We start from the raw sequence: 15,513 nt of genomic DNA, 5'->3' as shown, positions 1-15,513 counted from the left end.
ACAGTTCGACAGTTTGTCAGTGGAGACACCACCTCCAGTCTGCTCCACCAACAAGGGGACAGCTGAAGGGAGGAAAGGACTCCCCAGAGACTCACCAAGTACAACTCTGAGTCTCCATTGCTACTACCCTCAGAATCTGGAGCAGCAACAGGGAGGGACACCAGGGCACAGAGATCTAACCCGGAAACTCAGGAGAAGACCTATACCTCAGTGGCATAGCTGAGGGGCTGTGAAAGTCTCTTTGCATAACCACTGGATTATCTCTGCCACACCCTGCTTTATCTCTTGGTCAGGAGTCATTGATTAAGCCAAGAAGCCTACTGATAGTTTAAAAGCCCTCAGGCTACCATAGCCTACAGGGGAAAAAAAAAAAAAGGCTTTTACACCACTGAACTCCAACTCAGGGATTGAAAAAACTGTTAACTTATATAAAATGGTTAAAACAACAAGAAAAAATAATGGAGACTCGAACCAGGACAAGAGTCCAGCTAAAAGTCCTCCAGAGGGCGAAGCACAAAACAACGAGTTCAACATCCAAACATTAGCTAAGGAAATAATAACAGGAGTGAGTAAAGAATTTGAAAAAATTGTAATCAGAACTGCAGGAACAACAAATGAGAATATGGAAGAAAATTCTAATAATCTCATGGTTATTAGAGAGCTGAAAGCTGAAATTGCTGAGCTAAGAAGGCAACTAGCTGAACAAGCTAAAACAGTATCAGAGCAGGGCAACAAAATAGATGAACTCCAGAAAGCAGTAGAGGGCAGAGAGAATAGAATCAATGAGGCTGAAGACAGAATTAGCAAGATTGAGGATGAATTAGAGACAACTAAAAAAGAAGTAAGAGATCTCAAAAAGAGATTAAGAGATGCTGAAAACAATAACAGAGTCCTATGGGATGACTTCAAAAGAAACAATAATACGCATTATTGGCTTACCAGAGGAAGAAAGAGAAGGGGAGGAAGAAAGCGTTCTCCAGGCCATAATAGCTGAAAATTTCTCTAGTCTAGACAACACCAAAGACATAAAGATTCAAGAAGCCCAGAGGGTCCCAAACAGAATTAACACAGACCTAAAGACACCAAGACATGTCATACTTAGATTGGAAAGGAATAAGGATAAAGAAAGGATCCTCAAGGCTGCAAGAGAAAAACAAAGAGTCATCTACAAAGGAAAACCCATAAGATTAGCAGCAGACTTCTCCATACAAACACTACAGGCCAGAAGAGAATGGCAAGATATCTATCGAGTGCTCAATGAGAAAGGCTTTCAGCCAAGAATACTATATCCTGCTAGATTGTCATTCAGACTAGATGGAAGCATCAAAACCTTCTCAGACAAGCAACAGTTGAAAGAAGTTCTGAAAGGTTTCCTATAAACCAGACCACCACAAATAGAACATATATCAAAACACTCTAAAACTCTACAAGAATGGCGTTAAAATATCTTCAATCTTTGATATCAATAAATGTCAATGGCCTGAATTCACCTATTAAAAGACACAGAGTAGGAAGATGGATCAGAAAACACAACCCAACAATATGTTGTCTACAGGAAACTCACCTAACGCAACAAGACAAACACAGACTTAAAGTGAAAGGATGGAAAACTATCATTTAAGCCAATGGCCCACAAAAAAGGGCAGGAACAGCTATTCTCATATCTGACATTATAGACTTTAAAATAGATAAGATTAAAAAAGATAGGAATGGACACTACTTAATGCTCAGAGGATCAGTCAATCAAGAGGACTTAACAATTATTAATATCTATGCACCCAATGAGAAGCCATCTAAATACATCAAACTTCTACTGAAAGAGCTACAGCAATATATTAACAGTAACACAATCATAGTAGGGGACTTCAACACCCCACTCTCTCAACTTGACAGATCATCCAGGAAGAAAATCAGTAAAGACATAAGGGAGCTAAATGAAGAGATAGATAAACCAGACACATGGGAGGTGCAATGGCAAGATAGTGCTGTGCTGTATCCTCTCTGAAAAGTGGCTATGAAGTTAATAAAATAAAACTCAATCTAATTAACAGCAAAGTTCTCATTCATCTAAAGAAAAAAAGTGGATGTCTTCAGTAGCAACATTAAGCAAATTCCCTGTTATCTGAAGCATACTAATTCCATTTTGAGTATTGATGCTGCCATTGTAAGGTAAACTACTGAGTGGTCCTGGGGGTTGCACAGTGGATGGAGCACTGGACTCTCAAGCATGAGGTCCTGAGTTCAGTCCCCGGCAGCACATGTATCAGAGTGATATCTGCTTCTTTCTCTCTCTCCTATCTTCTTCATGAATAAATAAAGCTTAAAAAAAAAAAGATAAACTACTGAAATGGTTTAAAAGTTATTTTCCTATAAGACTTGGTCCTTAAATAGTCCAATGCTATTAGTGACTCAAGGTTTTACACTTATTGACCCAATTATTTTACAATACAAAGGCCAAGACATTAAAATGTGTAGGTAAAGGATTTTAATTCATTTCTGAAAAATAAATACCTTTCAAATGGTAAGCTAAAAACACATTTTTTTTTTTTTTTAGGTGCTGGGAAAGTGACTAGTGGGTAGTGCAGGACTTATATGTCAGAGCTTCTCATTAGGTCTCCAGCATAGCAGTTACACCCATGCTTAACTTAAAAAAAAAAGGGGGGGGGGTGGGAGTCGGGCAGTAGCGCAGCGGGTCAAGCGCACATGGCGCAAAGCGCAAGGGCCGGTGCAAGGTCCCAGGTCGAGCCCCTGGCTCCCCACCTGCAGGTGGAAAGCTTTGTGAGTGGTGAAGCAGGTCTGCAGGTGTCTATCTTTCCTCCTCTCCTCTCTCCATTTCTCTCTGTCCTATCCAACAACGTTTATGACAATAACAACTACAAGCACAAGGGTAACAAAATGGGAAAATTAGCCTCCAGGAGCAGCGGATTCGTAGTGCAGGCACTGAGCCCCAGCAATAACCCTGGAGGCAAAAAAAAAAAAAAACAGGAAAAAACCAAAAAAACTTTTATTGGCTAGAGACAGCCAGAAATGGAGTGGGAGAGGTAAAGACATCTGCAGCACCATGTCACCACTCACAAAGCTCTCCACCTGCAGGTAGGGACTGGGGGCTTGAGGCTGGGACCTTGTGATTCTAATAAGCGCACTCAACCAGATGTGTCACCACCTGCCCCATTTTTTTTTTTTAGCTGACTTATGATATAGCCAAATTCAAAGTGCTCAGGAAAGTGTGCTGCATTATATATACTAAACACCCTTATTCTGACATTTGACTGCTTTAAATAAAATGAACTGATCATTCTTTCAAAATGTAAATCTAACCTGTGAACCCCTGAAATTGTGTTATTTTTAATCATTAGTATTTTAGTTAAGCATTGTCAACTACACCTTGATTTTATTGCATTTCCCCCCCCCCCATAGGAGTAAGAGATCACAGCACCAAAGCTTAAGTGTGGTGGGACTCAAAATTGCGTCATGCACATGGCAAAGCAGCACATATCCAAGTGAGCTACTCTTCAGTCCCATTTTACTGTAAATCATGCTCTCCTACCCTCTGGTTTTGTGTTGAAAAGTGTATTTTCATATTTACATGTATTTATATTTAAGTTACTTGGACTTTATGCCTGCATTTAACTGCTTCCAGAGGTTTTTCTTTTTTTTTTGGGGGGGAAAAGAGTATGGTGTAGAGGAGTGTCTATAGCACTGTTCTACTTCTCTCCACAGGACCTGTCTTAGTGGTATGGAGGGATTGAACCTGGAATTTGGGAGTTTCATGTATGGGCTTCTTGAATTATCATGCAGTTTCCCCTAATTTTAAACATTTATATTACACAAGACCAGCCATAACATCTGTGATACAGTGCTCTGCCAGCTATTCCAAGCTGCTTGTTGAAAATTTAAGATTTTGTACACCAGGCTACATACATATGATTTACTAAATTTTAGGCAGTTTATCTAGTCTTAACTTTGCCCCACCAAAGCATTGACCCCAATTTGCCAATGAATGCCACGTATTTCTCTCTAGTATTTTTTTTGGCTGCCACCAGCTTCCACACCTGCATGATTCAGAACCTGGATTCTTACAGAAAGGCATGCATGCATGCTCTGCTGGGTGGGTTACTATCCATGTTTAATAGGCTCATGTGTTCAAAAGGCAAATGAAAATGTCCAGCTAATGTTACAAATTTTGACCACTTTATGTGTTTTAATCAGGGATGCTCCTCTAAGGGTTAGTAACTGACTGTCATTATTGTTAATTTTTGAACAAAATTGAGTTTAACCATTAGAATTTTGATATACCAGACTTGAAAAATACTTCACACATAACATTTAAGATTAATGTATTTCCTAACAAGAGGAACATTTAAAAATTTTTTTACAGTCAATCAACCTTTGTTCAAATTGGGCACACATCAACTCTAGCATGAAGGGAATTTTATTTGGAAGTGAACTTTTTATATTATCAGTACAAACGGCCAAGATACTACACAAAACATCCACAGGAATTTTTTCATCTTTTTTTTTGAATTGCTCACAAAACATTTCCTACATAATTCAACATACAACAGAAAAAATGGTACATCTTTTTCTTTCATTTTGCATACAATGGAAAAACAAGAATATATATATATTTTACAAAGTTTAACTAATAAACACTAGCAGGCTGACAGTTAAGTTCTATAGGTGAGAAATTATCTAGTAAAAAATAATTGGAATATATTTAGCAGTCACTTCCATAACCAAGTAATATTAATAGTAAAACTTGCTGCCATTAGGCTTCTAGGTATAGATTTATACCATTACTCAACTTGTATTGCTTCCCACACCTTGGTTCGTCTTCACAACTACTAACATAGATAGAAAACTGTTCCCAAGTAGGGGCAAGCATTTGCAAAAAAGAAAATTCCCCAGCTTATTATAAGCATGTATATGTATGATGGAGTTTCTCCCCAAGCAATGAAATTTCAAACCATCAAAGAAATCACCAGAACTGAATTTGTCAAGGTATTTTGCCTATAACCAAGAGATGTTATCTATATCCAACAGAGGAGCTGAAAATCAAACTTAGTGTTTAGTTTGGGGGGTGGGCTACGGAACTCAGCCATTTGAAAAATGACCGTCTTTAAAAAAAATGACCACCAAAAATAGGTTCACTAAATTTATTTTAAAAATCATAAAATGTTTCTTACAAAAGAGCATTACATTCTGCACACTGCTCTGAATAGAATACCAGGGACATGTGGACTGTTAGCTTTTCTTCCCTGTCCCACCCACCCCCAACATTACAGTGACCACAAAAGCAAAGTGTTCACAATAATTACATGGGGGGAATTTTTCTTATAACCACCAACAATGAACAAAAAGTAAATTCACTCACTCTGCTGCTGTTTCAAAATTTCAAGGTTAGTTTTTGCACGCCCTTCCCCCCCCCACCCTATTTGTAAGGAACTAAAACATTACATCTGGTGAACAGCAAAGATTTCACTACACCTCAAATGCAGAACACCTATGAAGCAGAGGAATGTTGGCTTTTTAAACAGAAGCAGATAAAAAAAAAAAGGTGCAGGACTCCTTCAGTTCTTCACTAGTCTTAGAAAAACTTTCCAGAATACTGCTTCACACTATAAAAAAGAAAAAATATCTTGCATTAGAATCCTTCAACATCTGCATACTGCTTCACACTATAAAAGAAAAGAAAAAAAAAGTGCGAATTAGAATTTGTGTTCTTCAGTAACAGCTTAATCAACATTAAGACAATACTTTAACGCTAAATTAAAAATGATAAACATGTCCATTACAATTAGAAGAATTAAGACATTAGCAATCAAATTAAAGCAATGTAAACTCCCAGAAAGTGATTAATAGCAAATCAGCATTAGTAGAGCAGAATTAAGAAAATGAAACCAAAAGCTGTTAATATTTGGTAGAAAAGACAAAGAAATGACAGTAAGGTGTGAAATGCTGCATTTTTACAGCACCAATCATTTGTCCTGTAGAGGCATGGCCTGTGCCATATGGCAGACTGTGATTTGTTGTCGATTTAGTTATCTAAAAACAACAAAATCACTAGTCTTCCACACAGAACTAGACCAACATCCACTGTATCTTCTATATTTTCTACAGGCTCTGTATAATTTATAACAAGTGATTTTGGCAGCAGTTTTCACCAGAGAAATGAGAAGTTTGCTTGGTTAAGGCTTCTTCCAGCAAGATTAGTATCGAATGTCTTCATTTATTTATTTATTTATTTTAGTAAGAAAGCAGAAGAAAATTAAAGCAAAGCTATTAAAATGTTTAGTAGTTAGGTTCCCAAAAAGTTGAGACACCATGGGTTCTACAAGAAAAATCAACCAAGAAGAAAAATCTTTAAGATATGTGCAGACCAACAAAGCTAAGCAAATTTACCTGTTCTGCAGCAAATACTGTGCATTCTGTATCTGGTCCTGTGTTCCTGTAATAGTAATGATGCGATCTTCAGACCCTTCTAAAGGCTCATCAATTTTGATTGATGCTCCTGATTCATGACGAATTTGTTTAATGCGCTGACCACCTTTGCCAATAATAGATCCAGCCAACTGAAAAAAAAATTATTCACATTTTTTGAGAAATCGTAATTCTGATTGACTGTTGAGAACATTAATTTTGTATAATCGTTATTCTATGATTACTAAAACTACTCCTAAATAGTTAGGGTTGGGCTGTTAAAACAGTTACACTGCACATCACATCTTACTCTTTTTAAAAGGCTTTGGAGCTCCTCCCCTCCCTCCTTCCCCTTCCTAGAAGTTAGGAAACCTGTATAATTCAGTATTATAATATTGAAGATACTCACATCTTTAGGAATAGTTACTTGTGTAGTAATAATAGGTCCACCAAGATCACCATATGAGCCACGACCCCCTGCATAGGAATAATCTGATTTAAATAATGAGCAGTAAGTTCATTTAGAAAAGCCTGAAATAAACTGATTTTTATAAAGGAGAACACTTACCATATCCAGAGCCACCCTAAAAAAATAAAGGAGAGAAAAAAAAATTATTTTGTTTTCAAATAGGCAGACAACATTCTATTACCTTCTCTAGCTTACCACTAATAAAATAAATCCCAGATGACCCACATGGGGAAGGTAACACTCAGCATACAGCACTCACATATGGGGAAATAAATCATGTTTTCATAAGCAGGCAAACACCTCAAACTGTTACTGATAGTAAAGCAAACACCCAAGATACTCAACCTGTGGTTCATAAGCCATCTGCCATTCTGATGGGCTCCATGTGTCTATAGCAGAGTCCCAAGTTTCATCAGCACTGAAACCAACCTGTGTTAAAAATATATCAATTTGAACCTGTGCTACTGTCAGTTTTATAAGCTCAAATTCTATCTCACAACACTAAATTAAGCAAGCACATTTTGGGGGGATAAAAATAGGAATAGAACAATGTTGTCAGCAAACAACTAAAAGATCAAATGGTTATCTGAAAACCCCACATTTAAAGAAAATTCTAAACTGAACCAACCCTTCAATAAAGTGGTGACTAACCAGCAACTCACACAATAAAAATCAACTCCTTACCATGCCATCATAACGGTCTCCAGGTCTTCCTCTTCTGTCGTAGGCCATCAGATCTCTGAAAATACAGCATTTGTTATCTCACCTTGTCACACATCAACGCAAATCCACCCAATCTAACATTAAATGCAGTTTCTTACCCTCCTCTAGGTGGTGGTGGTGGTGGAAGAGGCAGATTCCGAGCTCTGCTACCACCACGCCCACCTCGACCAGGGGGAGGTGGTGGTGGTCCTCGCCGAGGACTCATATCATCATAATCTCTTCTAGATGGAGGCATGGGACGACCACCACGACCTGGAGGCATTCTGTCAAAACCTCCTCTTCCCCGCATGGGAAATCCCACTGGACGTCCACGGCGGTCATCAAACATCATTGTGAAACCACCGTAATCATAGGTCTCATCATAGAAATTGGGGTCATAAGGCTGTGCACGTCCTTTGATAGGAGACTAAAACAAAAATACAGCAATGTTACAGACGGGAAAAAAAGTCCTTAATTGAGATACCTGAAATAGGGACAAAACACAGCTTGAAGTGGACTAACATTCGTGTAAACCTACAGTCTATTTATATATGCCCAGTGGACATTATTTGGGGGAACCAGTTGTCAAACGATCACCCGATTTTCAAGTCATTTGCCTAAGCATCCTACAGCTGCCTGAGCAAGACATTTCTGTTTCATGAAATCAAATGTAAAAGTATTCTGAAAGTACCTCTGATATAAGATCAAGGATGATCTTTATGCATTCTACGACCCTATCTGGTTTCCCTCCAATAAGAACGACTCTGTCAGTGGAATGAGGACAGCACTCCTGGAAAAGCTTGATTGTTGTCTGAGTATTCTGAAACAAGTTCACAAAAGAAAATCAACACTAATAAATAAGCACATAAAGGTTTCCCAAGTTTAGATAAATTTACATTCAGCAAACCTCAACATAAAAACCTTGTCAGCAAACTCTAGTAGGATTTAATACAAAAAAACTGGTAAAAGCCTAACTAGGGTGGCCATGCCTTGACTATTTTTCAGAGCAAGCCAGATAAAGTGTGATAAGCAATCTTAATGTGGCAACTCTAAAGGGGGAATACTACTTTCCAGTAACATGAGAAGAAAAAATCTTTACCTCTCGAAGTTCTTTGATTTTAGCACCTTTGACCCCAATAATTCCTCCTGCCAGGCTCTGATGAATCAACAGTCTCAACTCGCAGTCAAAGTCACTTCCTTTATAGTGTTGGTACTGCAGAGGGAGAATTATATAACTTTAGAGTTAAATACCCACCCCATAAACTTATCAGTTATAAGAGTAACAATAGACTGTTGCAGTGAGCAACCTGAAATGTATATTTCAATAACTTTACCAGTTATGTGCTTATTATCCTCAATAGCCAGGCCCAAAAAGGACATTCTGCAACACCTTAAAAAACTTTTATTTTCAGGTCCTGCAACACCATACCCACACTGCAGCCATTTAGCATGTCGCTGTTACCACAAAATTATTATCAACATTAAAATAACACAGTAATAAAAATGACTGCAAAGCATTTTGCAAATATAGTTAATTCCCACTGCAGCATGGAGCAGGGTCAACAGTGAGTTGTAAGACCATTCATTCATGAGTTTTTTTGTTTTGTTTTGTTTTTTAGCCTTTTTTCTATTGATGGGAAAAGCACATTATGTTAAAAATAAAATCAATCCTATGGGCCAGGCTCCATACTTCAGTGGGGTTCAATGGCACTATGACATACATTTAAGCATTCCACAGCATCAGATTCGAGCGGGAGCTGGCTGGTTGCAGTGGGTGATGGCAACTGCAGGCCCTGAAAGTAGAAAAATAAAGAGTAATAAGGTTAAGTGTCTAGTGTGATCAGGCTATTGTCGCATATATTGGTAAAGCTACTACAACTTAACCACATTTATGTCATTACATTTTAAGCACTACACTAAACAACAAATATACCATGCTATTCTCAATATATTTATAAAACTAATGCCTACTGAATGTACACTAAACACACATATATGCTCAATGACCACAGGTAGTTCTTATTTTACTCAAATGGTCAGATTATATTTTAAGACAAATAGTACAGACAACACACTATGCAGCAGAAAAGTTGTCAAACTATAATATAGCTGCTGCCTTGCAACCGTCCCCATTAAAGACCCCAAAGTACTTTAACCCACCCCAGCGACAAATGATAATAATAAAAGAGATATGCCTACCTCTTCCAAGGTAGGGATGATTTTCTTCAGAATTTCTCCAATTGTTTCAATATCAGCACTGATACTCAATATGCTGTCAAACATCACAAATACCAGATAGTACAAAAAAGGTGGAAAAGAAAAATGAGTTTTTGTGTTCATTATCAGTAATCAAACAAACTTATAGAAGTAATACAAAATTAATATTCCCCGTTTATTTAAAGTAGCATTTTATAGATTTTTCACATGCATTTCATTTTATGCCCAATACAGACACGATAACAATATTAGGAGACTTGCAGAAAGACAGAGAGAATGGGCTTTTGGAAGGGCTCAGATTAAGTGGGCAATAAATTGACCAGAAATGAAGCAGAGTTGAATATTTCTGTTCCCCGCCACCACTAAGTTAAGGATATCCTCGCTGTTACAGTGGTAAAACTGGCACACCTTCTCGTAGGCAAAGTGGGGGAATATGCAAGTGGTGAACATTGTATTTGGAGTAAGGTTATGGATACCAGTTAGAAATTAGATCACTAATGGGTTCTGCAAGAAAACAAATACAAATGCAGGACGAAACAAAGACAACACAAATGAGAAGTGAAAGAAAGTGAACCAGAGTTAGCATTTCATCAGAAAAAATTATGAACAGGCAATGTTGGGAAGCAAGGTGGGCCACAGAGACAGAGCGAGAGACTATTTTGGTAACAATTTGATTTACAATGCAGCAAATATGCAACACTTGAAGCTGTGCTCCTTCCATTGAAATAAAATTAGTGGATCGTTTGGGTGGGCAACTCACGGTAAAAGTTCAGTGACAAAAAGACTTAATGGGGAAAATAAGACAGAAACTTGAAAAACAATACACCGTCTAAAGGGGATACTATTTAATTATATAAAAGGCAGGTAATAAAATACATTTCTCTCTTTCTAATCAGGCAGTGAGGCATAAACTGTTGGGACATACCGCTCGGGGCCACTGCTGTCTGGGACTGAAACACTGGCATTGTACTGCATTGGTCATTGGCGTTCGTGGATGTTGGCATTGGGCATGGGCATTCAATCAGAAGTTGTCAAGTATGGTACCCGTTTGGCAACGAGCACATTTTTGGGCATAGCCAACCAGGGTTTTCACATGGGCGTTCAGGGGCGGATGGGCCAACGTCATGGTGGGCAACGCAGGGGTAAGTCGATCCAGTACATGGGCAACGGAGATATATGGCCAAAAAAACAAGGAGAGGGAAAAGGGGGAAAAGCAATAAATTTTAATTTAATACAAACTATACTCATACTCTCAATTAATGAAACAAGCTTAAGTTGTTCTGAAGACTAACACAATAATGGACTTCTCTATATCTGACCGTGGCTTAACATTTAAGGACCTTATATGATGGTATTTTTTTTTTTTGTAACAAACGATGTTTCTTTAGTAGGCTGGCTCGTGAGGGTAGACACAAAAACCTGTCATGACTCAGTTTGCTGATAGTCCTGAGGATCTGGGGAAATTAATAAACCCTAATTCGTAATTTGGTTTCCTGAAGGTTTAAGATGCATTCCTATTATCCTAGCAGGCAAGTTGGTAAATTTTAAAATAAATCTCAAGTTCAGTTTACAGCAATCAAGAAGAACATACAAAGATCTGTGACCAAGAGAGAAATGAAATACTGTCAAATAAGTAATTCAACACAAAGTTAATATCTGCCTGAACTTTAGCAAGAAAACATTAAGAGTGTACACTGAGGGAAAGGGGTAAGAAAAACAAAACCCAGGAATTTCGGTGTAGTCAAGTCCTATATTCTGATTATCTGATGATATAAACATTTAATGTGTCTAATCACAGGAGTCAACCCACTATGTCATAGGCACCGACAAACTTTCCAGTCATTAAGTGCCTTTTTACCCATGTTCAAATCATGCAATCCTTATGTTAATTTCTTTGTGCTCCTTGTGCAAGCTGTTAAACAGATGGACTTAAAAATATTCTGCGTTTAATCAAGCCACCTGCAGTGAGTTTTCAGGAATATTGTTATTGAGTCAAAGAGGAGATTGTGCAACTAAGGGTTTTCCCACTTTGTTGCTGTTTCTAATAAGATGTTACCTTGCTTGAACCTGTTTATTTTGATAGAGAATTATCGGAAAGTGAAGATTTAATACAGAAACCCCTACAAACTGGGCTGTTGTAACAGGTAAGAAAAATAAAACAAACAAAAAAAAAAACCCAAGACACTGACATCATCTGTTATTACTGTAAACAAAAAGCTCATCTAGACTAAATGATTCATGACAAAATTTAAAATTTCTACAAACTTAAGTTGAAGTTGTTTGTATAGTAATAGTTTATTAAACTCTCAAATACTTACGTCTGTACGGAGAGCCTTAATGTTCTTGCCTCCTTTCCCAATCACTGCCCCAGCATTCTGGAAAAAAGAAAGAAAAAAAAAATCTACTTTGTATCTACTTAAAATAAGTGCCAAATTTCAGTACCTCCCCCCACCCGAAACTCTTGCTGAAGAGTGGAAAATCCATTTGGGGATCCCATCACCAGGCAAAAGGATCTCACATGCACACCCTTCCTTTAACCTACACTGGATTACTTTCATCATTACTGTTTCAGCTGTTAGCAAAACCAAGCCATGAGACGGTCTAACATTTACTTTAAGGCCCTTCAAGACTTAGAAGATCAAAAGAGCATTTTGAAAACATGTACCTTGCTCTGAAGCAGAATGCGTAATTCAACCATCTCATCAGTGTTTCTAGATCTCTTAAATGCTTGCTCCTCCTCCATATCTTCTGCAGGGCGTTTACCTAGAAAAGAACGTATTTCAAAGAGATCAGCATAACCTTCAATGAAAAAACCAAATTATATACTACTTCTAATCCATAGGTTATATAAGAGAATGTGACTCCATTATGTTTGAAGGTACTTGTGTGCTAATCATAAACAGGTTTTATTTTTCTCAATTTCTTTATTGGGGAATTAATGTTTTACATTCAACAGTAAATACAATAGTTTCTACATGCGTAATATTTCCCAATTTTCCATATAACAATACAATCCCCACTAGGTCCCCTGTCATCCTTCTTGGATCTGTATTCTTCTCCCCATCCACCCACCCCAGAGGCTTTTACTTTGGTGCAATACGCCAATTCCAGTTCAGGTCCTACTTGTGTTTTCTTTTCTGATTTTTTTCAACTTCTGCCTGAGCATAAACGTGTTTTAAAGGCCAGAAAATTTGCAATATATTCTCGAACTTTTAAGGATGAATTAAAGCAAAATTTGTGCCATTTTTAAACACAAGTAAATTGTGTCAAAATCTGCTAATTAGAAATTTAAAATACAAGAAAAAATTTCAACTCGTTGGCTTGAAAAATCACGTCTAGCTTACTATGCAAATTCTAACTCAAAATTGAAACTCTAGATTTATAGGATAATTTTGTACATAAAAGCACAAAATTGTTAAGAATTAAAATCTCACCAAATTCACCATTGGTTTCCGTGTTGGGAAAGGTTTCCTCTGGTTGTTCAGTCTCCATTTTCTTCTATTAAATGGATACACCGATCTGCAGAGAAACAGACCATTGCACTTAGCTTACCGGAAAGTAAGCTATGATCTTGCTAGGCATTCCAAAAAAGCAAAGGAATGACTTCATTTCTAGAACGTACCAGTTATATACACTTGCAGATCAGAACTGAAGTGTTCTGGGCGGGACCAAGTGACACTCTAATGCTGCAGTAGCCTATATATACATAAACACAAGTCAGTTTTGCTTCCCACTTCATTACTGAATACGAGATAAACAGAACACAATGACGACCAACTTTTAAATTCAATTTTTGCTTTTGGGTTTTAAGAGCAATGTCTTGCAAAAAAAAAAAAAAAAGAGGGAGAGAAACACTATCCATATACCACGATAACTACTTCTTTATAAAGAAGCATTAACACGCCGACGAAAATATTGTCCTGAAAATAAAAACTCTTAAGACCCAAAATTTGTCTTCTCGTGAAAATGTTAAATCGCCATTCATCGCGGCAAAGATGAAGCCTAAGGCCGAGCCACATTTCAATAATCAGGCCAAACAACCCAAGGGATTCATATCAATAGCCTGAAGCCGGAGCTGCTCCAAGCTGCCAGCGCTGCCGCCCCCCCCCACAACGAACAAAAAGAATTAACGGGGCCCCAACAACCCTGTTAAAAAAAAAAAACAACAAAAAACGTCACTAGCGGGACGTTTTAAAATTAGGTCGAGGCGGTTGTATAACCTAACAATTATATCCGTAATACCAGGCTAGTGATATGCAAAGCAATCGGCCTGTTAGCAGGAGCCCGCTGGATTCAAGCCCCGCTCACCCCTCCCCTCACGCGTGCAGCGCACGGAGCTGTTCTCTTAACTTCGAGACAAAAACACTCTCCGGGCCCATCACTCGGCTAAACAGCCGGGTATTTCCTGGAGAAAGAGGTTCCCAGTGTGGGGCCACCAATGCACGCCGGGGTGTATTTGCAGCACTGGCGCCCCCGCCACTCACCCTCTACAGAAGGTGATCGCCGTTAAGCCGCCCCCCCACCCCCCCGGCTGGGGCCGGGCTCCACCGAGCAACAGGCGCCGAGCTAGCCCCGGGCCGCCGCTCAGCCGGAGCCGACAGGAAATGGCGGCCGCGTAATGGCGACGACGTGCTCCGAGGCGGAGCCGAGCGCCCCCTCCCCCACACACCACGCGGCCTCAGCCCCGCACCCCCACCCGCCGCGGGACAGACAAAAGCCTCCTGGCTGCCCGCCCCCCCCCCCCAAGCGGGCCGCGGCCCCAACCCGGGCCGCTGAGGCGCGGCCGGGCCCACACAAAGGGCGAGAGGGCCGCCCTTCCCGCCGCCCCGGGGTCCCGCCGCCCCGGCCTCCCACTCGGCCCCCCCACCCCACCTCGTCCTGGGGACACGCGCCTCGCCGTCGCCCGGAGCCTCAGCAACGCAGGGCCGAGACTGCGGATCTGCGCTCGGGGAAATGGCGGAGAAGGGGGGGAGGGTAGACGGGCAACGTTCCCGCTCGACAAACCGGCCAACCAGCAGGCTTCCCCGCCACCCCCCTTAAAAAAGCTGCCCCCCTCCCTAGCGGGGAAATCGGTCTCCGACCCTCACCCACTTCACGCCCAACCCGGCTCTTTTACCAAGCGAAGCCGACGTTTCCGAGCCGCCGCGCCGCCTCAGCCGGTCACAGCTAGACAGAGAACTAACGCAGGCCTCCGCCGTCCTCCCCCGCCTCCCCGCGCTCGCCTACCCCACCGTCGCGCCCGATTGGCAGCCCGAGCCTCAGCGGTGGCGCGAGGGCCAAACGATTGGCTCAGGGCTGCGTCAATCAAGACGTCGGAGGAGGTGACGGCCCCGCCCCCCGCCGGCGCCTCCCTTCAGGCTGGAAGGCCTCTCAGGGCCCCAGGAGAAAAAAAAAAAAACCGGCTTGAAAATAGTCGAGGCAGCCTTCGGCGAGGTCAAATTCCTGCCTGAGCCCTCAATATTCCAAGTCCCAAATCACCCCAATTACCTACGGGCCGCACACAAGCAGGACTAGGCAAGACGCCGAGGTTGGTGCGGCAGAGAAACAGAGGATAATGGCGTCTGCAGTGCTTTCGCCTGGAGCGCCCTCCTCCTCTATCGTTCGCGCACTCACTAACGGGAGACGGAGAAGGGGGGAGTATCTCGCGAGATCTGAATGCTGCCTCGAGCACGCGCACCGCGTGGGGCGGGGGGAGGGTTGAGGGG

The 15,513-nt window shown here is 40.5% G+C and overlaps 1 protein-coding gene across 7 annotated transcripts; it reads right to left on the bottom strand.

Annotated features, from left to right (window-relative positions):
• Positions 1–4,414: 4,414 nt before the first annotated feature.
• On the bottom strand, positions 4,415–15,450 carry HNRNPK (heterogeneous nuclear ribonucleoprotein K). 7 transcript variants are annotated; one of them, XM_007528383.3, is made up of 17 exons: positions 15,296–15,450; positions 13,431–13,504; positions 13,243–13,327; positions 12,474–12,571; positions 12,127–12,183; positions 10,734–10,777; positions 9,791–9,863; positions 9,313–9,384; positions 8,691–8,804; positions 8,283–8,411; positions 7,711–8,018; positions 7,574–7,628; positions 7,235–7,318; positions 6,989–7,004; positions 6,830–6,912; positions 6,403–6,572; positions 4,415–5,678 (listed from the first exon to the last, which is right to left on the bottom strand). In XM_007528383.3, the coding sequence occupies exons 3-17, from the start codon at positions 13,298–13,300 to the stop codon at positions 5,645–5,647; spliced, it is 1,395 nt and encodes a 464-aa protein (XP_007528445.1). In that variant the 5' UTR covers positions 13,301–13,327; positions 13,431–13,504; positions 15,296–15,450; the 3' UTR covers positions 4,415–5,644. The 7 variants fall into 7 exon arrangements, with proteins under 7 accessions (XP_007528445.1, XP_016046015.1, XP_016046014.1 ...); XM_016190529.2 differs by having other exon boundaries at positions 15,300–15,413; XM_016190528.2 differs by lacking the exon at positions 15,296–15,450 and adding an exon at positions 14,925–15,079.
• Positions 15,451–15,513: the final 63 nt, after the last annotated feature.

The sequence above is a fragment of the Erinaceus europaeus genome, chromosome 10, assembly GCF_950295315.1.
Source record: "Erinaceus europaeus chromosome 10, mEriEur2.1, whole genome shotgun sequence".
Classification (NCBI taxonomy): domain Eukaryota; kingdom Metazoa; phylum Chordata; class Mammalia; order Eulipotyphla; family Erinaceidae; genus Erinaceus; species Erinaceus europaeus.
Note: the sequence above shows the minus strand (reverse complement) of the source record. Positions and strands in the feature narration are given on the sequence as shown.